General features: G+C 35.2%; 1 protein-coding gene across 1 annotated transcript in view; it reads left to right on the forward strand.

Annotated features, from left to right (window-relative positions):
- TFEC (transcription factor EC) overlaps positions 1-24232 on the forward strand; it is a 91681-nt gene that overhangs the window by 53356 nt on the left and 14093 nt on the right. The window contains exons 2-5 of the mRNA XM_042872524.1: positions 2170-2421; positions 4282-4377; positions 22383-22497; positions 23346-23402. Of these exons, the coding sequence (XP_042728458.1) occupies positions 2341-2421; positions 4282-4377; positions 22383-22497; positions 23346-23402 (349 nt within the window). The 5' untranslated portion in view covers positions 2170-2340. The remainder of the gene's footprint in view (positions 1-2169; positions 2422-4281; positions 4378-22382; positions 22498-23345; positions 23403-24232) is intronic.

Consider the following 24232-nt stretch of genomic DNA (forward strand, 5'->3'; position numbering starts at 1 on the left):
AGTTTTAAGATATTGCAATTTTCTTATGTTCCTCATTTAATTTGAAGATATCCAATATTCTAGATTTCTTGCTTTAGGTAGACCTGTAGAAATTTTAAGAAAACAAGGAATGAGTTTTAAGAAAAATTCATTGCTCCTTCAAGAGAAAAATGCAGATGGGGTAAAATGCAGTAATTGTATTTGTAGTTTGTGCTTTGGTCCTGTCTCATTTGTATCATCCTAAGAAACTGCATTTTCAAAACTGTTGACTGAAGTGTTCTTCATTGCTGGAAAGAGATCTTCATCAGTTTGGGCAGGGAAGGCCTAGATTATAGTTGTGTTTTGTGACTTCGGAATTCAGTGCAAACAAGAAGTATCTGTGGTCTATTCTGAAACAGCAACAGAAAACAAAGGTTTACAGCAAATTCCTTCTATACAATGGGACATCTATTTCTTTCAGCACCTCAAACTAATACTTTTGTTAAACTGATATGCAGTAGATTTCCTTTCTGTGTTCTAATTTAGGAAGCAGCCTGATTGTCTAACTTTCAGTGTGAGCACAAGCCTTACTGAAGCTGAAGAAGCTATCATTCTTGCTAAATAATGATAAATCAGAGCTCAAATTAACCCTGCATTATACACTTTCTAGAACTAGTGTTGCAGACACTAAGTGAGACAAAGGTCTCGCTTAAGACAAATAATATTACAATCTGAGTAAATCCTGAATGCACATTTAGTTTTTTCTTACAAGGGGTGCATACCTTCTTAACATGAAACAGGGGACAATCTAAACAATGCGTTTAATATTTTATATCACTATTTTAGTGGAATATTACGACTTTAAGACTCGCATCAAAATAATTAATATTATATTCATTACTGTGCAGCTTAAACTTTTTATATGACTAGAAAATTAGTTTAAAGAAACATAAAATAATTTTAGACACGCAACCGTAACACAATTAAAAAATAAAGTAACTTCTGTAATGTAAAGAAATATAGTTAATTTAAGAAATATAGTTAATTTAAATGCAAACCCCCTTTATGAGGTATTTATCTCTGCTTAAGTTTGTTAGAGGGATTAAAAAGAGGTTTGTTTAATTGACAGAATTTTTTTTAATAAACAGGGGCTGCAGAGGAAGTTGTGCTATTATTTAGCAAATATTAACCATGCTTACAAAGAAGCCACTTAAGAAAAATTTATTACATGAAATCTGTGACCAGTCATTCCATAGCTAAAGGAGAAAGCCACGGCTGAAATGACTGGGGTTTGTGTATGCAGTGCTCCTCCAATAGTTAAATTGCAGGAATGTGACACTGATCTGAGATGAGAACTATCTGAAGTAGTAATTGTCAATTTTTGTAATCAAAGGACAGCCCAAAGTCTGGCTCAATTTGGCATGAACGCTCGGTTTATAATGTCATACCAACTCAAAAAGTGATCTGTCCTCAAGAGGCACTTCATGAAAACGGTGTGGCTTGAAAACAGTGGATGGTCATCCAGGACTATAGCTTATACTGTGCATTTATTTATTTATTTTTATTTCTATTTCTATTTTTTTAAATTTATTCATTTATTGTGAAAGGGCAACAATGCCTCATTTAACTGACTGTACATCTAACAAGGTGAGTCTAATGTGAATTTAGATATAAATGAATGCTGTTGATCTTGAAGGTGCTTACGTTGTTCTTTATATATTTTTTTGCTGTTTAAGTACAAAAGTGTAGTTGCATTGTGATAGTAAATTTAGGGTATGCATGTACGCTTGTAGATTTGATTGCAGTGATCAGAGATTCCAACAAAGACCAATTTTGCATGGGAAAAGTAAAATGTGTAGCACACTTCTCATCTTTTCTCAGGGTTGCTTATGATCAGTTATGATCAGTTGCACTTGATGTTCTTTGCCAGTTACATCTGAATTATCTCTTCTACATCTGAATTATCCTCTTCTATTCTATTATTTGATAATTATTCAGAGGATGTATTCTGATACGTTTGGGAAAGATAGCACATAAGAAGGAAATGTGTAAGAGTACAAAATTTAAAAAAAAAAGAAAAAAAAAGATTTGAAGCAAATAATAATGATTCTATCCAGTGATATAAGAACTGATTCTACTGTCTTGAAGTTTTCTAAGTCGTCACACTGGCAAATGCTTGAAACTTTAGCAGTTCTTTCTATTTCTTTCCAGGTACAAACACACTTGGAAAATCAGTCTAGATACCATATCCAGCAAAGTCAGCGGCACCAGGTGAAGCAGTACTTGACCCTTGACACAAAACTGTCCAGCCAGACTCTCTCCCTGTCCCACTCCCACACAGTCCAGCCCACAGGAGTGACCTCTATTTTAAGGAACGGACACATGCCTCCAGTCAGTGATATTGGCACACCAGAGAGTCCCGTGACCAAGCTTCTGGCCCTTGGAGGAGAACATGAAAATGCGGTAGGGCAAAGCTAGCAAAAAGAATGGGGAATTGGGCATTGTTTATTTCTATGAAAATGTAATAGGATTCACCTTGTATTCACTGTGGGCAAGAGATTATTGTCTTCACTTTCATAGAGCCTTTAGTTGCAGAGCATGTGCCCTGAGTCCTTTCAGATTACACGAACAATTCCCTTGAATGCCATGCAAATAGCTTATTGCAAGATCAGGTTTCTAAACTATGGCCAATGCATTCCTAGCAACGCAAACTTTTTTTTTAACCAGATAAGAGTTATTTCAGTCTAAAAGTACTATCCTAGCTGCATAACAAAATTAAATACTGATTAAAGATGTAACTGAAAGAATCATTCATTCATTTTTCAGTTAGCTGGTATATTTATATAGAGGTTATCCTGGGTAAATTGGCATAGATCTGCTAACTTTAGTGCCACCATCTATTTTAACAGAGGTACAGCTATTATACAATGTCACATTCTCAGACAGTGTGAGATGTAGATCATTATGGCTTTTAATACTTCAGTAGATCTCAAGAGGTAGTGCTTATTAGGTAAAAGGAGAATTCCTGCAGAAATAAGTGGAGGTGCCATATCATATCTTGGGCATTAATAGAAGAGTCTTACGAATACCCTGTGACCAATCTGAGCAAACTTGGATGCATACAGCTAAGTATGAGTGAATTGAAAGGATAAAACCAGTACTTGTTGGAGGGCTCATTTGTGAACTCTCTGTTCTTTCTACATTGACAACTGACAATTAATGTCAGAATTATGGATTATTGAAACCATTACTCTACAAAGATAGTTTTAGATGGCCTTCATGGTACTCTGTGGCCTAGCAGTTACAGTGTCCTGGAATGGTTCTTAAGTACCTTGTATATGTGACCAGGAACAACTGTTTTCTGTACTATTACAACTCTTTATCCTCCAGAGCAAAAACAACTGCTTGCAAAGAACCTCTTATTCCCTACTGAGCTGTGCCTGTTGGTATTTGAGACGGTGATATTTGGAATTTACCAAAATCCTTGTAGGGATCATTCCAGTCACACAGCAATAAAATGTAACAGAATATTAATGAAAGGTTCTACTTCTACTGCCATAGCACAAAAATCTGTCTCTGATTATGTGGGTCGACTATAGTAGGAGGCATTACTTTCAGAGCAACCCTTGAAGACATGCTGTGTCAACTGACCTAAAAAGACTACTGAATGGTCCCTTGACTGTGAGTGATATTTTTTTGTGCTGTGTAGTGATATTTCTAGTTGTTGCATGGAGCCTCCTCCATTTTCTTCAGCTATGGCTTCTTGTATATATTCCATCTGCTTCAGCAGATTTTGATTCAGACTAGAACAAAAGTGGGTCCAGAAGGCTGGCTAGAGAAATATCCAGTGCAATGCCAAGCACAACACAAACTGTTGAATCTTGAGAACAGTGCATAGTACCAAATCTTGAGTGACTCATATTCTTGCAGAACCACAGGTTCCTTTCAGTGTTCCTGCGCCAGTGGAACAATACACTGTGAATATGACACATTTGATGAAGGTGACAGATCATAGTTACAGCTTAGCAACGTGCTTTTGTTGTCTGATTTTGGTGTTGCAATATGGGATTAGGAAAGAAGAGTGAGTTGGTGGCTGGAAAGAAGGATGCTAAACCTAGGAAAGAAGTAATGCTGAAGCACAAAAGTCTACAAGAATTTTAATAAGAGAATATTTTGTAGAAGTACTTGAATTATTTGAATTTTAAGATATAAACTTCTGGAATTTTGTATTGAAGTAATAAAAACAATTATATTACATATATTTTCAGAATAATATTTTCTGCAATAATAATAATTATCGGTCTTAAAATATTATTTCACTAGATGGAAGAAGTTATTGAAGACATAATCAATATGGAATCAAGTTTTAATGATGATGGGATAGGTTGCTCTGAAACACCTCTTCTGATGCAAAGAACTGTAAGTATTTTGTGGAATTTGGTCTTCGTATTTATAATAGAGAAATTCACTGAGTTATTCAATTGCACATTACATGTCAGAAGCCAAAGCAGTGCTATCTGTGGATTATTCTTCTTTAGCTACCTGTCTTTTTGTCAGAAAACATTATAGGAAAAGGTTTCAGTGTGGTGGGGACAGAAGTGTTGTAAGAGTTCTGATTAGCTACTGAAATACCTTGAGAACTTGTGGTTCTAGCCCAGCACCAGCTCTATTGTTACAGCTGTAGTTCACATGCCGAACTATGAATACGCAGATTCTCTCTGCTCTCAAAGGTGTTAGAAAGCTTTGCTTAAAGGCTCTTCTACCTTGTGTTAAAAAGAAAATAAAAGCTTGGCCACATAATAGTACCTAGAGTAATGTATTTACTTCAGTGTCATATATTGAAACAAGTGTTGCCCCTATTGGTTTTTGTAAAGTGAAGTTGTGCTTTTGCTGAGTAATATTAACAACAATGATGAAATACTTTACAGTAGCAATCATAACAAATTTTTATTGCTCTCCACCCTCTTTTTTTAATAAAATAATGTCAAAGGACTGACAAATTTACTTAAATTTTCATACATGATACAGATTTAAAGAGAAAAGATGGACCTTTTCTGGACACAAATGCTCATTATCATTTGGGAAAACAGTGTCTATAATTTTTTTTTTTTTTGGTTACAAAACATCGTTGTCTACCAAAAAATATATTAGAAGACAAGATCTCTGCATCACTATGTTGCCCACTACAAGGTCCAGTTTTAATGGCAATTAACAATTCCATAAATACCTGGCATTTGCATAGCATTTACAAAAGTAATACAGTATAATTTGTACACATCTCAGTACAAAACATAGCAAAGAAATGCTCCTTGGGGGCTGAATTAATATTTTGGTTGACATTAATGTGAAGCATGGGAGTATGCTTTCAGATGTTGGTTGTATCATGGACTGGGATGATGGGAAGCATGAATTCTGGGTTTTGAATTGGACTTGCACTCCCTCAACACCTTTTAAAACTGGATGACATAAATCTACCCTAATTCCAGACTCATTAGTCTTTATCTAGCCGTGAAGGACATACACCAGTGAAATATACTGAATACTCTATTCTTGAAGAGCAAGGTGAGATGTAAGGGTTTTTAGGCCTAATCTACATTTTACTTTCAAAGATTTTATACTCCTACAATGACTGTGTGCCAGATAATGATGTACAGACTTCTGTTTGTATAAAGGATATCAACAATCTGCTAGGTAAACTGGAGAACAATGTATGTTTCCAAATATTCAGTAGCGTGGCAAAATGTAGCTTGCCTTCCGCTGTGCATGCAAACTGTGCCAGAGTGGGAAGAGTCAAGCAAATCTCTGCCTTTGCCTCTTCCATCTTCTCTTTTGGCATTGTGCTCTTCTTTAGCACAATGCTGAAGTGTCACACCTTAAATGTTACGTTCCTTGGATTACTACAATTGGTGCAAAAGTGTCTCTCTAAAACTGTGATAAAATTAGTGTCCTGGTTTTCTGAATATGGTAGATGATTGTTTCTTCTTTCTTTTTCTTTTCTTTTTTTTTTTTTTTATTTCTTTTTTTTTCTTTTCCCCCAGAAATCTTTAAGCTTGATACAGCCAAATTTCTGATTTTTCTCAGTAGACAGTGGTTGGGATTAAGGACTTCACAGTGTTATCCATTGTGTTTTGCTGTGAACTGATGTTTGCATTAGTTAGATGCATCCATGTACCATTTTAATGGCACGTTAAACGAGGACACTGAATTCTGTAAGACTACTCATGTGAATAATTGCACAGACTCATTGCCTGACCCTGAATTAATGAATTACAGTCATGTATTAGTAGAATCAGAGAAGTGAAAACAAGAACATCCCTCCATCTCTTATTAAAATTATGGCTTCTAAAGTGCAGTTACTCTGTCTTTTATTGTGCTTGGCCTAAAATTCACAAAACTTTTTTGGTTTTGATCAAGATCTTAAGAATTGTTCCAAATAGGGAATAGCTTTTGCTTCTCTTAACACCACTCAATTGCTTTAAAATTACCTTCTAAAATGACTTTTAGAAGTTGAGTTACAAGATTACGTCTACCCCATGTGCAAGAGATCATACTTCATCTGAAAGTATTTGTAAACCCTGTTATAGAGCTATCCAGAAAATACAGCTGAAATTATATGATCTATTGCTTGAAGAAAACATTTTGTTCACGCTGGAAAATGTACTTAAAGAGTAATAAGTCTGTAAAACAATTAGAATCTCTACTTTTTAACCAGGTTCAAGTGGTAAGAAAAAATTAGATTTCTCTGCTGATAATGTCTAAAATTTAACAAAGAAAATTTGCAATTGAAAGAGAACACAACCAAATTATAATCCTTTTCCTAGTTTCCATAATTCAGTCTTGTGAAACTGTTTACTAACAGCCAGTAACATACAAAACCATATTATATGAAATCCATTTCTGTTCTAAATAACACATTTAGAAAGACAGATATCTTCCTGACCTCATAGACAGCACTGCAAAGTTTCCATTTGAAATGAATATGAGTGAGTTTTTGAAGGTGAAGAATGTTGTTTATGTCTCATATGTTAACAGATTTTTGTAAAGTAAACATTTCTCATTCCCATCAAAACTCTGTTCTTATTCAAAACCTTCCAATTATCTTCAACATTTTACTGTTAATTTCAAGTTTATTAAATTTCATATGCTTGGAACATACAAAATGTAGATGTACAGGTTTGTAAGTGTAAAACAAATATTACATAACTGTTGAAAGTTTAGAGTAAGTACCAAAAAGCTGTGGTTTGTATCCCTTTTAATACCTGAAGGAAAGTGTAGGAAACATGCTGGATCAAGGGAGATATGCAGAGCATTAGTCACAGTGAAGAGAGCCAGAAAAGAGCAGAGTTAAAAAACAGGATCTCTGCACTTTTCAGTATTGGATTTGACAGTGTGTGACCCAGGGAAACCTTTTGTTTTTACTAAATGCTGTTTTGTTTTGCTAATATGTGTATACAGCCCTAGGACTCAGCAGCAAACCATTGATTTAGCAAACACAAGAGTCATCTCTGTGAAAAAGTTTGGCATTTTCCCAGTGGTTTCCTTTAGAAATAATTGCTGGATCCCAGATAACCACTGTGTAGATACTGGGATAATGATCGCTATTTGACATGGAGTCCGCTCAAACGTACATCAAAGGCATTAGGATATTTACTGATTTATAGTGAGAATAAGATGAGAAGATACTACAGTTCTGAAAGACACAGACTTCTCCTATGGCGCTGTGTGGGACAGTGCTAAAAATGATTCAATTTTGTGAGCATATCCAAGGATTATAAATTGTCTTTTGTTCTGATACTCCAGAATACAAGACCTTTTAGAAGTACTCTTGAAGGGAAACAAAGAGGCTCTGTATACAGTAGGTGGCTGGTGGTGAGTGAAGGAATTCTGCTTGAGAGAGAGCACTACCATAAAAATGGTCTTGAAAAAATCCCCAGCAATGGCCCACTAATGATCTGGCCCACTAATGGTCGAAAGAGGCGGGTTAACTGTTACTGGAGTAGTAGGTATGGAATGGTTAAACAAAATGGAAAAATTCAGATTATTTGGGAGAAAAGAAAAAGCTTCTCCAGGAAAAAAAACAAACAACACCTCTTTGTTGATTTGTTTACAATGTCCAGCACTAAACAGAGTTTAAAAAAAAAACAACCAAAAAGCGAGACACAAAACTAACCAAGTGTCTTTTTCTCTGTACACTGAAATTGTCTGTTTTGCCCAGCAATAATAGGGATAGTTACAGTTTGTCCATAACCTGATTCTTCCCAGCTTCCACCTTTACTTTGCCCTCCCTCCAAGAACTCAAGTGGCTGCCTATAAGATAAAGGGGGCCTCTAGTTAAATCATTAAAAGATGCCTATGATGTTCAGACCAAGCAATAATAAAGCTAAGCTCAGCCTTATCAGCAAACCTCAAAGGGTTCTCCTTCCATTCCTATGCCTGTGGTTGTAAACATGTAGCTTGAACACTGCTTCACTAACTCACTTTCTGCTTTCATATTTGCTCACCCATAACTAAGGAGTCATTGACTGAGAGGAGAAGAAAAAGACTTGGGCATCCTGAAAGGCATGCTTTTACTAGCAATTAGATAGTAGCGTTGAAGTGGCATGCTTCAGGGAGCAACAGCACATGGGGACCATAGTGCTGTGGGGATATGTTGGCTTACAAGAGAGCTCCTCTTGAAGGGTCCTAAAAGATTTCATGACTTCATTACTGCATGTTTATAGTACACTCTCACTGAGATTGGTCTGCTTACTCTCTGCTTTGGAGTCAGGTCAGATGGGATTGCTCCACTTCTCTCACTGTTGCAGGAAAGCAGCTTACATAAAAAATCCTGATTTTTACTAAGGCTCACCTGTGGCTTGACTTTGGTCAGCTCTTTTGGCATTTGGAAAAATCTTGGGATGTGCAAGAATGGGTTAGAGGTTAGATCAGGTCAAAAGAGGCTGGTTGTTTGCCTTCTCTAATATGTATGATTCTGTCGACTACAGACAGTTCTCATTAAATCTATTAACTCTGCATTTGATTTTATGGAGACACTATTAATAAAAATAGAGTCAGTCTGCAAGATCTCAATTCTGTTACAAGCTCTTTGAGGTCACGGTTTCTCATCATGGCATTAATAATTTGGATTTGTACTAATTATTTTTCAAATACTTATGGCTACCATTTGGATGAATTACTAAAACTGTTGTCAGTCCTATTCCCAGGAATTATACCGAAAAAAAGAAATTCAAGTAGGTATCCTCAAAACTGTTTTAGTCACTAATTGTTGGGAATACTAAATCATGAAATAAAATCAGTTTTCCAATCAGGTCTATTTTGCATTGTTGATCTAGATACCCCTATGCTGCATAATCATATGATTATTTTTTAATTTAGGGATTTTTTAATTTAGGGATTGGCCACTTGCCAATCTTCACAAGTTTGAAAAATCTGCTAAAACACTGTAGAGAAAGAGCTAGAGTAAACATTAACAAACTCATTTGCTTAGGTTGGGTAATTTGAAAAGGCTGCATAACATCAATGAAAATGCTTTGTCAATCACATTCTACACTAGATTAGTCTTAAAGTCCAAGGAAGAATCAAAGTTCACCTTTGCATATAAACTTCTGTCTAGCAGTTCTGGTATCATTTACAAGTGTAAAGAAGAAAAATGAAGGAGAAAGAACAGTCTGTAGCAATTGTGGAAATAATAGACTCCTCAAAAATAAAACTGGTGAGCAATTTTTTTCTTTGGTTTTCTTCAATGCTATAAAAGTTACTAGATGGGAAATTGTATCTTTCAGCAGCAGAGAACTAGCAATGAAATGCACAAACTGAGAGCTCCTCAGAACTGTTTTCTAGAGCTGAAAAAAACTTTCTTTTTTCCTCTTTGTTTTTCTCTTTCTAAAAGGCAGGTAGACAGAAAGGGAAATATTCTTAAAAATACTATAGTTTGTACCTCCTTCAGAGGGAAACTGGAACATGGTCTTCATCTTGGAGCTCAAAACATTTTGAACAGAGGTAAAAGAACAGAATAGATAAAAGAGGTTTGTATTTCTGGTGCTCACAAAGTTTACTTTTAATAAGAATGTGTTTTGATATTATATCTTAATTTTTTAGACAAATTACATATCTCTGAAAGTCTTTGGAAATAACCTACAGGCAACCTGTAATGCATGCAATCAGTATCAGCTTATTAGCTCCCTCTTTGGGGAAGTTAGCTATGCCCAAGGAAACATGCAAGTAAGATTTTATCACAGGAATGCAAAACGAGAAATAATTAAAACAAACAAACAAATGCCCAACAATTTGTAATCCAAAATCCACAATTTGTAATCCAAAACAATTTGTAATCAGTGTCAACTCGTTATCAACATGCTGCCCAACAACTAAAGCTGAATTAATCATACCTAATCATAAACTACTCACATCTCCGCATCTGAACTCTTAACTTTTTTTGTCTTTCAGAGGCAATAGCAGCCAATGATTTGTCTCACTGATTTTACATCAAACATTTAATATGAAATACATTGCAGTGAAGAAGTATCTATGTATCTCCACAAATATGAGAGGAATCCTAAGAGTTCACTCAAATATTCATGTTTGCTCTATAGATATCTGTATTCATTTGTATTCCTGGTCTGTGGGAACAGACAAAAAACATATATGAAAACTTTCAAAACAGAGTTTTATCCCTTCTTATAAGTAACTCCAATACCCTCAAAAACTTGCATTGGTTAAAATTTGAAGAGTCAGAATTTCAAAGTAGATCCTGAACTGGTGGACAATGGATAGAACTTCAAATATGTGTTATCATACTGTAGTCTGCTTTTGTTGATAGGTGATAGAATCATAGAATGGTTTGGGTTGGAAGGGACCTTTAAGATCATTTAGTTCCAACCCCCTGCTATTGGCAGGGACACCTCCTTCTAAACCAGGTTGCTCAAAGCCCCCTCCAGCCTGGCCTTGAATGGCTCCAGAAGAGAGCATCCACAACCTCACTGGGCCGTCTGTTCCACCATCCTCACTGTAAATAATTTCTTTAGATATTTAAATATTTTTAGTTATTTAAACAATGAATATTTGATATTTCTTTAGGTATTCGGATCTAAGCTAAACCTACCCTCTTTCAGGATAAGCCTCTTTCAAGCCACTTCCCCTTGTCCTGTCATTACATGCCCTAGTAATAAGTCCCTACCAACTTTCCTGTAGGCCCCCTTTGTGTACTGTAAGGCTGCTACAAGTTTCCACCTGAGCCTTCTCTTCAAACAAATATATTTGTTTGTGGTGTGGGCACTCCTCTCTCATTCTAATCTTTGTCCAGCTGGATCCGGAAGAAAATTCCTGTACTTCAGGACTATCAGACAGGTTCCATCTTATTCCAAAGCCTTGATAGCAGCCTCTGCTATGCATCTTAGGTGTTCTTATCTTTACATAGCAATGCAAGAGCTTAAGTTCTTACTATGTGTCAGGTAGTCTCTATTTCCCTAAGGCTACATTAAACAAATTGGGGTCTGTAATAGATAAACTGTGGCTGTTTCTTGAGCTGAACTTCATGAATATCTGTGAATGGCACTGGCACAAACTGCATAAAAGATTTGTCTACTCAGGGTCAGGGTCAGCAAAAGTGGCCACTATGTTATTGCATGATAAAACAGATGCACAAAAACCACAGATTTTCTGAAGCCTGTTTTTGATAAATATGCTCGTGAAAGATAGACTTACTGTTCTTAGCATCACCTTCTCCATCCATCAAGGTCTTTACTACCTACATATGGTAGTTTATAGCAGAGATATAGGCCATTTGTTTATTGTAGTTTATATAGTTTTATATGCATTTATATTTTCACTATAATTGTGAATATATTTGAAAACAGTCACTACAAAGAGGAATTCCAGCCAAAATAAAACCCTGTGTGTTTGATGATAGATAATCTATTAAACACAGTAGATCACATTATACTTTACTACACAGTATTCATATGCTTAGATGATATGTGAAATGTAAGAGGATATACAGAGTATGTAAATATAAATATATGATAGCAGTAGTGATAATATTGATGCTTGTGTCTGTATTCAAGAGAAAATGGCTGGCATTCACATCACGAAAAAAAATCAAATTTTCACTTGTCCCTCAGCCTCATTTTTCTTCAGATTTTTTAATGCCAATCACTGTTTTCAGAGGAACACTTCAGATGATTTGGCATATGTATTTAAAGAGGATAATGAGAGAAATAGAAGAAGTTGAAAGGAACCAGGAATTAGTGAATTATCTGGTGTTACTAATAAAATAATCTTAGTAAAACAGCTGGCAGTCTTATTTAAATTGTCATTTTTGAGTTTCAGACTGTAGAGATTAGTGGGGCAGTATCCTGGTGGCTTTTTATTTCTAGCTCTCAGCTGGCTTATGACATACCAGGACATCATTTCACTTTTGGTTCATGTCTCTTAAGTTAGCTTTGTAGCCAGAAAAGCCAAGAAAAAAAGAAAAAAATAAGATGAAATAAAATAAATCAAATTAAATAGAGATGAAAACTGAAAGAACAGAACTCTACAGCAAAAGGTTGATTCTCCAGCAAATTCTTTTGCTTGGTCATATTTGACTAGACATTTATCTAGACAATGTAATTCTATGTGTATGATCAGGGCAGAATGTACTATAACTGGGAAAATGAACAGAGTTCATTTTTCTGTGATGAATAATGAACCAGCTTGATGATCATTATTTGAAGATAAGAAATGAACTAGTTTTCATACATAATGTATAATATGTAATATAGTATATCTGAACATTATGTTCCTGGTTGAGAAGCGTGCAATTATGAACCATGTTAAAGATAAATATAGAAGGAGATACAATTTGTTCTAAGGAAAACAAGTCTGAAAAGGAATACATTTATTTCTGCTGTTCTTTTCAGATAATACAAAGAGAACTGGAAAATTTGGATATTAATTATTTCTAAAGAACATCTATTTTCAAATACATCAAGTGTTTTGTATTTTAATTAAAAATGGACCTAAAATCTTTAGCTGTTCTTGATCCAGTTTCTGAACAGCATATGCAACTTTTCTGATATCTTAAAGCATAAACACATCTTTGCAAGAAAAAGAATATCACAGTTTCTGTCTTTCACCTTTCTTCAAGCAGTCTAGCAACTGCAAAACAAAGCCAGAGGTTGAATTTCAGTCTTCTGAGTATAGGACTTTTATTGACCCACAAAAGCATTCATCCTGTCTACAATGCTTTTGAATTAGAAGAAAAGTCACAACTCAGTAAAACATACAATGAAGATATAAGAATTAACCCAGTTTTCCCCTCATTGGAAATTGGAAACGGTATACCAGATACCGCTATTTAGAAAATAGTTGCAGTGAATGTGGTATTACACTCTCATTGATCAATTCTCTATCTGGACAAATTTGGTGCACATTTTGAAGTTTATCTATGGACTCCAAAGACTGAAAAATAATTGAGTTTGTGTATCATGTCTAAGCAGGAAAGAATCCCAGTAATAGGAATACTGAACACATTTGATTTTATTTCGTATGTAAAATGAACTGTGAACATGGTTTCAAATTTAGATTTCTACATTTGGAATGCATATGACATTAGTATAAAATCTTTGTAAAGTCCCTCCTTTGATTTTTTAATTGAAATGAATAAGCAAGGATCACACTGAGATAGATGGGTACTAACATATGTTCTATGGCTAAGGAGGAGAAGTAGCCTCATTTTACAAAACTGTTCTTTGAAATGATGCTATCAATTAGGTTCCAACGATAACATGATTTAAAGGGGATATATTTAGGGATAGGCAAGATTAAAGTATTGTACTAATATTTCACATGTGAACACTTTAATCTGGATGCACTATGAGCAAGTACTATTTTTATCAAGCACCAAAAGAAATATTCTCTTATAGAGATAGTACCCAATCTTTCAGGTTAGGCAGCTACAGTTTCTTCTTAGAATAAGTAAGGTATATGTGCTTTGCTTCCCTGTTCTTTGAGTTTGCCAAGTCAGTACATACAGTACAAGCAATCTAACCCTGTGTGTTGGAGTCAACATCTTCAGAACTGTCTGTACTACACAGACAGTGGATTGTATTACATATTTCTATTACTGCAGAAAGCCTATGGAGTGTTGATGCCCTCAAAGTGTTGTGTGCCTGCTGTTACTAACCATGAAAAAAAAGGGTAACTTAAGGAAGTTTCTGCTAGCAGGACAACTCCTGCAGCTTGCTTCCCACTAGCTATATTCCATGGGCTCCTCTGACCTAGACAGAATGAAGACTTCTGGTAGAGGAAGTCAGGTTCTGATCTCTTCCTCTTCTGGGAGTTTTAACACTTCTGATCATATACATGTGCTGTTTGACCTTTACATGATCATGGAGGACTGAGAGAAATGGTAGCTGGACGACATGAGCTTTTGCCAACTGGAAGTCCATCCTTCTTGCTCTTAGGCTCCTCAGGGGAAGTAGGCTGGATGATTAATTTTTCTAACTTGCCAGGACATTCTAGATGACAATGGGGAAAAAGCACTTGTTATCATTGGCCTTAGATATTTTTGGGAACTAGGACGTGAAAGGTATCTGCTCTTCAAAAATGTTTGTACCTTCATCACTTCCATGATTTTTGGATGCATGGAGAACTGCTTGTTACTGGAATTATTCTTTCTATGTAGTCTTACATATCCGGGATTTATTGATTGTAGCTCCCTTTCTGTGAATGAATATTAGTGAATTATCTACAGATTGTAGAGAAAGGAATTGATCAGGATTAATTTCTAATTAAGGGGTAGGCTAAAAAGATGACAAAGATTTTTTTAAAAGATATTAATTAAGTGCTCCAAGAATCAGTCCCAAGCCTCAGTTTATTTTATGTTTTTATTAGTGAGTCAGGAATAAAAAGACACAGATTTTCTGATGCAGTTTACCACGGTAGCAAAAGTAGAAAGCATTTTCAATACAACAGAGGGTCAGGATATTGTAGTGGAAGAATTATATGACTGTGATGACAGAATAGTATAAATGGAAGGAATGTAATAGTGCAAGGTCATTCATTTAAATACTAATAACAGAAATGTCTGCATAAGCTGAGAGCTCATTAGCTGGAGGTGACAGAGAAAGATCTGGTTACATTAGTTGCTTAGAAGATGACCCTAAGCCATCAAAATGATGAGAATGAAAAAAAAAAAAAAAAAAGGAGATAAATATGATCTTAGGATCTATCATAAGAGATTTCCAAAAGACAGGAGGGAATATCCACTGTAGAATTCACTGGGTTGAAAACTTTTAGAACGCTAAATAAACTGTTCAGAAAAACTAATTCCAAGCAGAAAAGGTAGAGAGAGAAATGTTAGGACAAATCACAACGTGCAAGTATTGCTAAAGAAGCATGAACAGTTCTATTTAGCAAAACAAAAGCAATTGAAATATGAATGCTAAAAAATGAATTACATAAGTTAAAGGAATATAAAAATGAAATAATATTTATTCAGGAATGGAAATAAAAATAAAGATTTTTAAGAATACTTCACAATCATTCAAATTCTGGAACACGCTCCAAGTCAAAATGTTGGAGGTAGGAAATATAATTGATTTTAGAACAGAGTATGGTTTGTTTATGAAATGTGATGCTATGGTAATTGAACCCAACATCCAAGAAACACATTCTAGCCCAGGGTCTCTGTCTAGACTGAACATTACCACACTCAACAGAATTTTTAAATTAATAAAAGTATACTTGCCTTTCAAACAAGGTTCAGCTGTTATTTTCTACCTGTGCAAAATTGATGAAATCATAATCCTTACAGACTTGCATTACTGTAATGCAAATATGTCATGCAAAGATTAGCTAAAATGAACAAATAGTTTAATAGTATAAAAAACCATGTAAGTGAACACTATTGTGGCATAGTGTTCCTATAGGGACTATAAGTGAACAGGCGTAACTCTTATCCATACATGTTATTGTATGAATATATATAAGATAACAAGAGAATCCTTCTATTTCATTTCTAGAAAATATGGAAATGCTATTTGATTTAATTCTTCCTGAAGTTAAGCAATATTTATTAATAGCTGTCATGCTATAGGATCTGGAATAGTATGGTATTCCTTTTAATGAGGAAACAGTATTCCTTAAAAAAAAAAAAAAGAAAAAAAAGAAAAAAAAAGAGAAAACCAAAATGACCAGATATATGGCCTGTTCAATGGTTTATGGACTGTTGGATGGATTAGGGATTGGCTGGCTGGATGCAGCCAAAGGGTTTGTGATCAATGGTTCTGTGTCAGGGTGAAGGCCGGTCACAAGCAGTGTCTCTCAGGGGTCGGTCTTGGTACTGGTGCTCTTCATCATCTTCATCAATGACACAGATGATGGCATTGAGTGCACCCTCAGCAAGTTTGCTGATGACACCAAGCTGAGCAGTGCTGTCAATACATTGGAAGGAAGGGAAGGCATCCAGAGGGACCTGGACAGTCTGGAGAAGTTGGCCCATGAAAACCTAATGAGGTTCAATAACGCCAAATGCAGGGTGCTGCACTTGGGTTGGGGCAATCCCGGGTATTTATACAAACTAGGGGAAGATTTCCTTGAGAGCAGCCCTGCGGAGAAGGACTTGGGGGTCCTGGTGGACAAGAAGCTGGACATGAGCCAGCAGTGTGTGCTTGCAGCCTGGAAGGCCAACGGTGTTCTGGGATGCATTAAAAAAGGGGTGGCCAGCAGGGAGAGGGAGGTGATTGTCCACCTCTACTCGGCTCTTGTGAGGCCCCATCTGCAGTACTTCGTCCAGGATGAAACTAGATGATCATTGTGGTCCTTTTCAACCCAGGCCATTCTATGATTCTGTGAGATATGAGAGATTGCAAACTGCAATCACTGCTGTCTACTGCCAGCTAGCGATCTGGTAGTGAACTCTTTATCACACGATTCTGCCTGCAGAGCAGTTTGGACACAAATTTCAAATGCAACAAACTCATCTGAATGAGGCCTTTACAGCAATCACCAGGACTCAGGTTTTTGTGAGATTCTGCTGAACTCAAGCCAGGCAGTTGCTCAGGTACTTCAACTAAAGTTTGCTTTTATAATTGGTTTAAACTTCGAAGTTGAGCATCTTTCAGGATTGAGCCCAATGAATGGAAATTCTCGTGTTCCAGTCTGTGCACACAGGCACTGAAGATCCCATGACACTTTATACAAAAGGAAGAACGTTAACCCTAGTGTCCCTGCCAAATACTAACTTCCTTAATTACAGTCTGCTTTCTTTAATTCTCCTTGCAGTTTTAATTAGATACAGTATTATTCTCTCCCTGTACCACATTGTCACTGGTTATTCCCACCGAATCACTTACTGTGTTAAAGGTTTTTAATCTTTTGTCCAAAGCTGACTGCATTTTAGAAGCAGGAAAATGAGTAATTATATACTGCTATATTTAATGTGTGTGTGCTCACCCTGTACAAGCCACTTGCATCTAGATTCTCAGTCATACATACACAAATATATGTATTGTCAATGCAAAGGTTGAAAATGATGTGACTTACCAGGACTTCTCAGAACATCGCAGATGTGAACCAATGTAACTCATGACACCTGCAGGATAAATAGATTATTTCCTGGGACTTCTGCATTTTCATACCCAAAGATCTGTGCTTTCACATCTCTAAACTGAAACAAGAACATGCTTTTGATGCAGTGTAATTAAGCGCAGATTTTAAGTGCTTTGGGATTTGTTGGATTTGACAGTGCTATGTAATTGTAAGATCACTATTGTACACAAATCTTATATCATTGCAAATGATTAGTACTTTTAGTAAGATTTCATTGTGTTGTTTTTTTTTCTTTTTTTGTTGTAAGGCGATGTCAGTGTATATATTTATCTCGTAAGTTAGATTTTTAAGCTATTTAAAGCTTCATATTTACAAAAAATGTTTTCTATTTATATGATATCATGAAAGATAAATGACATTATTGGTCATGGAGCACTAATGCATAACCAAACAGGCAAATCTATTTTAAAATACTATTTCTATAGCATAACCCAATATGCATTTTAATTTTAATTATTACAAAAAAAGTTTATTTATGTCTACATTTCTAAAGCAGCTTCCTACTTTCATAGACAAAAATGTAACTTTCTTCACATTGTATCAAAATTGACTAGTTTCCATTTTAAGCTTCTTTTCAACATTCTGTCATATTTGCAAGGATTTTCCAGGATGGATATCAGTGCTGGGCAAAATCAGGCAGAAAGTTGCAACAAAGTACTACTCTGCTGTGTTTTTGGCTTTGTACCTTTAAACTTCTCCCATAATCAGCAATGTAAATACATTTCAGGAAAGATTCATTCTTCTTTGCTCACTGTTCTTATGTGTTGTGGTTTAACCCAGTAGGTAGCTAAGCACTACAGTCATTCACTCACACCCCCCACCTCCCAGTGGAATGGAGGAAGCAGAGAAAAAACGTGAAGTAGAACTCATAGATTTTGAGATTAAATCTATTTAATAAAAAGGAAAAAGAAGTGGAGAAAATAGTAATGATAATTTTTGTATATTTATATATACATATATGTACATCATATACATACATATATATACATATACACACACACATATGTATATATAAAACAAGTGATGCACAACACAATTGCTGGTCACCAGCCAAGTGATAGCCAGCCAGTATCCAAGGAGTGGCTGCCCACCCCTGTCAACTTCTCACTATTTTTCAAGGTTTTTTTTAGCATGACATCATATGGCATGGGATATCCCCTTGGCCAGCTTAGGTTGTCTGTCCTGGTTCTGTTCCCTCCCAAATCCTTGTGCCCCTTTAGACTCTGTAACCATCAGGGCAGTCTGAAAAGCTGAGATATCTTTGGCTCTGTGCAGCACTGCTAGAACTAAAACATTGGTGTGTTATCAACATTGTCTTTCTCCAAAAGCCAAAACATAGCATTAAATAAGACACTATTAAGGAAAAATCATCTCTGTCCTAGCTGAAACCAGGACATTATGTAATGGTGAAAATAAGAGTTTGCTTGGAAATGTTCTCATTAAAAATACAGCGAAGTTTAGGCAGAAAGATAGATGTGTAAAGCAGTCATCCTAGGCTTCTCTTAGCATCAGTAAGAAACGGGGATGGTTACACTAACTCTAAGTGACCAAGACAGGTCAGATGAATTACTGCTCTTCTTTACCTGATCCTGAATCTTGACATCAAGAGTTATTCCTAGCATGATAATTTACTGCAGATTTTTCCCTGTGTCACCATTTCACATAAAAGTTTGGGTTAGAAGAGAACTTACAGATAATCTACTTTCATTCTCCTGTCAGGTGCAGGACACATTCCACTAGACCAGGCTGTTCAAATCTCCATCCAACCTGGCTTTGAACACTTCCGATGAGGGGGCATCCAAAACTTCTCTGGCAAACCTAGTCCAATGCCTTACCACCCTTACAGTAAAGTAAAGAATTTCCTCCTAATATCTAGTCTAAATCTATCCTCTTCCAGTTTTGGAATGACTTGGGTTTCAGTTTCTTTTTTGTCATATCCACGTGGAGTAATGAATCTGCTTTCCTAATGACTGACAAAAAAATGTCAAAAAATGAGGGGAAAATGCTGAAGACTGTGTGGAACAAAGATAATGTGGAACATTTGGGGAAATACTGCATTCCTTTGGCTACCCAATAGAAGTGATACATCCAGGCATTGATTTTTGGGCAGATATTTGCTCAAAGCCCTGGCTGTGTGGGATGATACTTCATCAATTCTACTGATGGAAAGAATCATTTGAATTTGTGTCACTACAGGCAGTGTCAGCTGAGTTAGATGATATTACGCCCATTAACTGCGTAATCTAATTGAGCTGAAATGTCTACCACTGGCTTTGGGGTTACTCACCCAAATTGTCAGAGAGCTTTGGAATCCTCCACACTTGTACTTTCAGGTGTCTTGGTAGTGATTTTTCATTATAGCCAGTTAAGTGTTTATAACATCTTCTTTTAGATTTGGGCTTTGTCACTTGAATTCATGTTTTGTGAATAGACTACAGACATTTAACTATACTAAGATCATAAAGATGACTTAGTGTTTATAAATTAGAAACACTCAGTGATGTTTCTCATGAGTTTGTGTTGAACTGTTTAGTTTGGGTTTTTTAATATTGATTTTGACAATCTTAGAAAATTTGTCAGCAGTTAAACTCAAATTATTGAACTTGTGTACATGAATGTGCAGACCATTTAAAATATGACATATACAAACACAATGTCATATTTGTTTCTCATTTGTTAGATTATTTATGAGATTATTTTGTTTTCAGCAGTTACTATTTCCCAATTGACAATAGTAACCTAACCCTTATAATAGCTTTATGCATTGTCCACTGTAATTAGAGTAGGACTCACACTGACTCTCATTTTTTTTCTATTACTACTAAATATGAAATTTCTGTTTCATATTATTTCAATAAGCAAAAATAGTTTATTACTGTAGGAAGTCCTTAAACGTGTCTGGAGTAGATATGAGTTTACTTTTGTAATATAGTTATGCTACCATTGAAACAAAGAAAATCTAATGTTGAATCTGCAGTGCATGCTGTAATACTTGTCAGTTTTCCTCTCAGGAATGAAACAAAGGTGCTTAACATAGAAACGTACTTAGCTTTCAAATCCTGAATATTAAACATATCTTGTTCTTGAGTAACACTCATCTGAATTCCAAACATTCTCTTAAAAAATATTTTCATTGAGAGATCAAATATTTAATCAGATTTTCAAAACTGACTCGATGTTTCAGTTTCTAATGGTACTTAAGATTTCTCAGTTCTCTTATGTAAAAGACATCTACAATTTATTTTAAAATGAGCATGTTATTTAAGTGTTTTCAAAAAGAATTCTGAATGTTTCATTCCATTCTGGGCTAATAGGAGAATGTAATGCAAACTATGCTCTCAGAAAATTTAGTAGAATTACTATTACAACAATAAAGCTTGTTTTCAATTTAAGAATTATTAATAAAAATATAGTAAGCAATACCACTTGATAATTTCATACTAAGCAAATCACTGGGAAAATGTCTCAGTTGAGAACAACTTATGGTGAGGCTTACAGTCTGTACAAGAAGACAAATGAGCAGAATATTATAAAAGATGGTTCCCAGTAGAAATTTAGTTGGTATCTCAATGACCTATCTGTAAAATCCTAGGGTGCTTCAAGATGTATGTTTAAATCTGTAAAAATTAGTTTTCTTCTTGACCTGTTGGATGCAAACTCAGTCTCTGAGTCCTCTTATGTTGGCCTCAAAAGTAAAAGTAAAAAGGTCTTTATAGCTTGTATATGCATTATGAAATAAAATAATAAAAAAAAAAGGTTGTTTTGATTCCCTTTTCCTTTTAATTTTTTTTTTTTTTTATCTGAATGTCGACTTGGGAAAACATTGATATATTATGCAATGTTCAGTCATGAAATATTTGTTATATGGTCATAGAATCTTAGCAGAGCCTGAACTGTACATTACTGAATGTCTACAAAGACTGCTCCAAAAGTAATGCCTTCTATTTTATTATGTTGGCCCATGAAATCAGAGGCAGATGTTGGTGATACGACAGTGGAGGTTGAACCTTCCAACCAGTATCCCATTACATTTTGTTGCCGGTTGACAGATGGCAGCAGATAGAAGTCTGTCAATGGTCTTCATTTACGAAGACCAAACATTGAGGTGGTGGCTAGTATGTTTCAGCAGTGGTGACAGCAACAGTATATTGCTTCTGCTGGTGAAGATTTTTACAGTACAGCGTGCTGTTGGTCATATCTGGTAAAAACGCATAGCTAATGGTGGTTACTATCTTGAAAAATAATGTTTTGTAGCTGAGGATTTGCTCTATAACATAGAGTGATTGTGCTCTTTGTATCCGTTGTAGTTTTTGTGGAAATAAATAGGAGGCATTACTTTTGGAGTGATCTACATATGTATTTATAAATTGTCTCATAAATGTAAAATAATTCAAAGTAATATTTGGATAATTATCTAGAATCCGTAGAATTTCTGGAAGTAGCTGAAAATCAGCAAGGTTATTTTTACCTTTCACCTAATTCATGTTTAAAATGCCATTGTGCTAACCCTGTACTTGGAAACTACAGCATAAAAGAATTAAAAAATAGACACTGCAGGCCATACTCTGCTGTCTTTCTGCAGCTGAAACCTCTACAAGTTTAACTTGGAAACCTGCTTGGGGAACAGTGGCATACTTTGACCCTTCTCTTTCATTGCAGTTTAATATTCCATAAGTGTCCCTATAGAAACATATATGCAGTTCCTCCTAGAGAGCATAACTTCTTCAAAGTTTATTTATTCTAACAGTGTTTTTTGTTGTTGTTGTTTTTGTTTTTGCTTTGTTTGTTTGTTTTCTCCCTTTTCTTTTTCTTTCCTCCAACTCCTCCTTAAGCTATCTAGCAGCATTTTGGATATATATAACAGTGACCAGGGAATGGCACCAGCTAATATGAGTCTCACAACTGCATCTTGTCCAGCTAATCTACCAGTAAAAAGGGAACTCACAGGTAAAAGAACTCTGATATTTTAACATTTTACAATTTCAAAAGTGATGGCGTTTCTCTTAAAAGCTGAAAAAAAGTTCAGAAGTTCATTTCCTGAGAATTTTTCAGTGTGCAGTTTCATTTATGGAAAAGGACGACGGCCATGGAGAAATATTTTCTCTCTGTTCTTCTCTTTAGCAATTCTGAAATGTTTGCTCTGTAGTTCTTATGAACATCATGCTTCTAATAAACCTAATTATTTTGGGAAACATAGTGAATTCTTCCACATGTTGGCTCCTGATCAATGGTATAAATAAATTATCATCCATTAAATTTGTTCCAGAGTAAAACAAATGGTTCTTTTAAAAGCTCACAATAAGGCTATTCAAGGTAAATTTATGTTAGTGGATTAACAACTTTGAACGTTACATTCAATTAATCCAAAGAATGCTAACAACTGTGTACAGTTTATTAGTGTCACTCAGAGGAAACAGTGAGCTTGTTCAATATGAGTTATCTTAGAAATCTTATTAACTCTTGCATTATGGGATATGCAAATCCATATTCACATCAGTGTACTGTTTTATCCTGGTGTAAAAGTACAGAAAATTGGAGAAAAATAGTCCTCCATTTTTATATTCTTAAATAAAAAATCTTCCTTAATGAATATCTTAAGTAACCTGCCAGACTTAGCTCAAAAATTGAATACTGGTAGAATATAGATTCGCTTAAGATTTTGTTTAATAATAAAAAGATTAATGAAGTAAAATGACTAGAAGTGTGCTTTTTGTGAAAAGAGGCCATTTTGAAATGGTGATAGGATACAGGACTTGCAATTTAAGGGCTGTTTAATAAATGTTACTTTCTGTCAGAAGCAGATACGCGAGCAATGGCCAAGGAGAGACAAAAAAAGGATAACCACAATCTCAGTAAGTATGCGTGCATCTTCCATCTTGTTAAATAGAGTGTATGGGAACCAGTGTACATTAGCTACCATACCTCTGCTCATTGCATCTTACCAGGGTTGTCAAATTTAACTTAGTCTGTGAACAGCCAACTACACAGCTTTCTTCCCCAAACTGAAGTTGTCTTTTACATTTTTCTTTCAGTATACCTTATACGGTATTAATGGATTTCTTTATACAACATCCCCTGTTATTTTACAGTACTGTTGTATATATATCCTGTGCATATACATTTTACTTGATTTCTTTAAGAATTAAGGTGAAAAATAGGCAAGAAAATAGGCAGACAGTGAAAAAGAAAACAAAGCAGAAATGATCCAGGCTTCTCACTTGTTACTTACTGAAACATCCAAGTGAGAGATGCATCTCTCTATTGGTAATTGGAAGAGAAAAGTAATCATTCAATCAATCAAATATACAAACAAAAATTTATAAACTAGCTGGTGTAGTGAAGCAGGTAAAGCTATGGAAACAATACATTGCAGAAGGAGATCAGAACAGAACTGGATGACACAGTGCTCTGGCTGCTCTGAGATACTTTAAGCTTAAAACAGTGAATTTCATAGTTCAGTGTTTAAATATTAAACTTAAAAACTAAACAACATTTTTTAAAGTCTAGAATAGATAAATATACTCTTATTGCTGAAAGAGAAATGCCTGTAAGATTGTGTGATTTTTCCCTCTAAAGAGTCATCTAAAGCAAAAATCTGAAGCATTCTCTCTGAAGAGTGTTGAATAAAACAGTAATATTCTCTAGTTCTCCTTTATACTTCTGGCAGAAATAATTCATGAAT

This window comes from Lagopus leucura, unplaced genomic scaffold (assembly GCF_019238085.1).
Source record: "Lagopus leucura isolate 7727_CA_CO unplaced genomic scaffold, USGS_WTPT01 Super-Scaffold_100008, whole genome shotgun sequence".
NCBI classification, from domain to species: domain Eukaryota; kingdom Metazoa; phylum Chordata; class Aves; order Galliformes; family Phasianidae; genus Lagopus; species Lagopus leucura.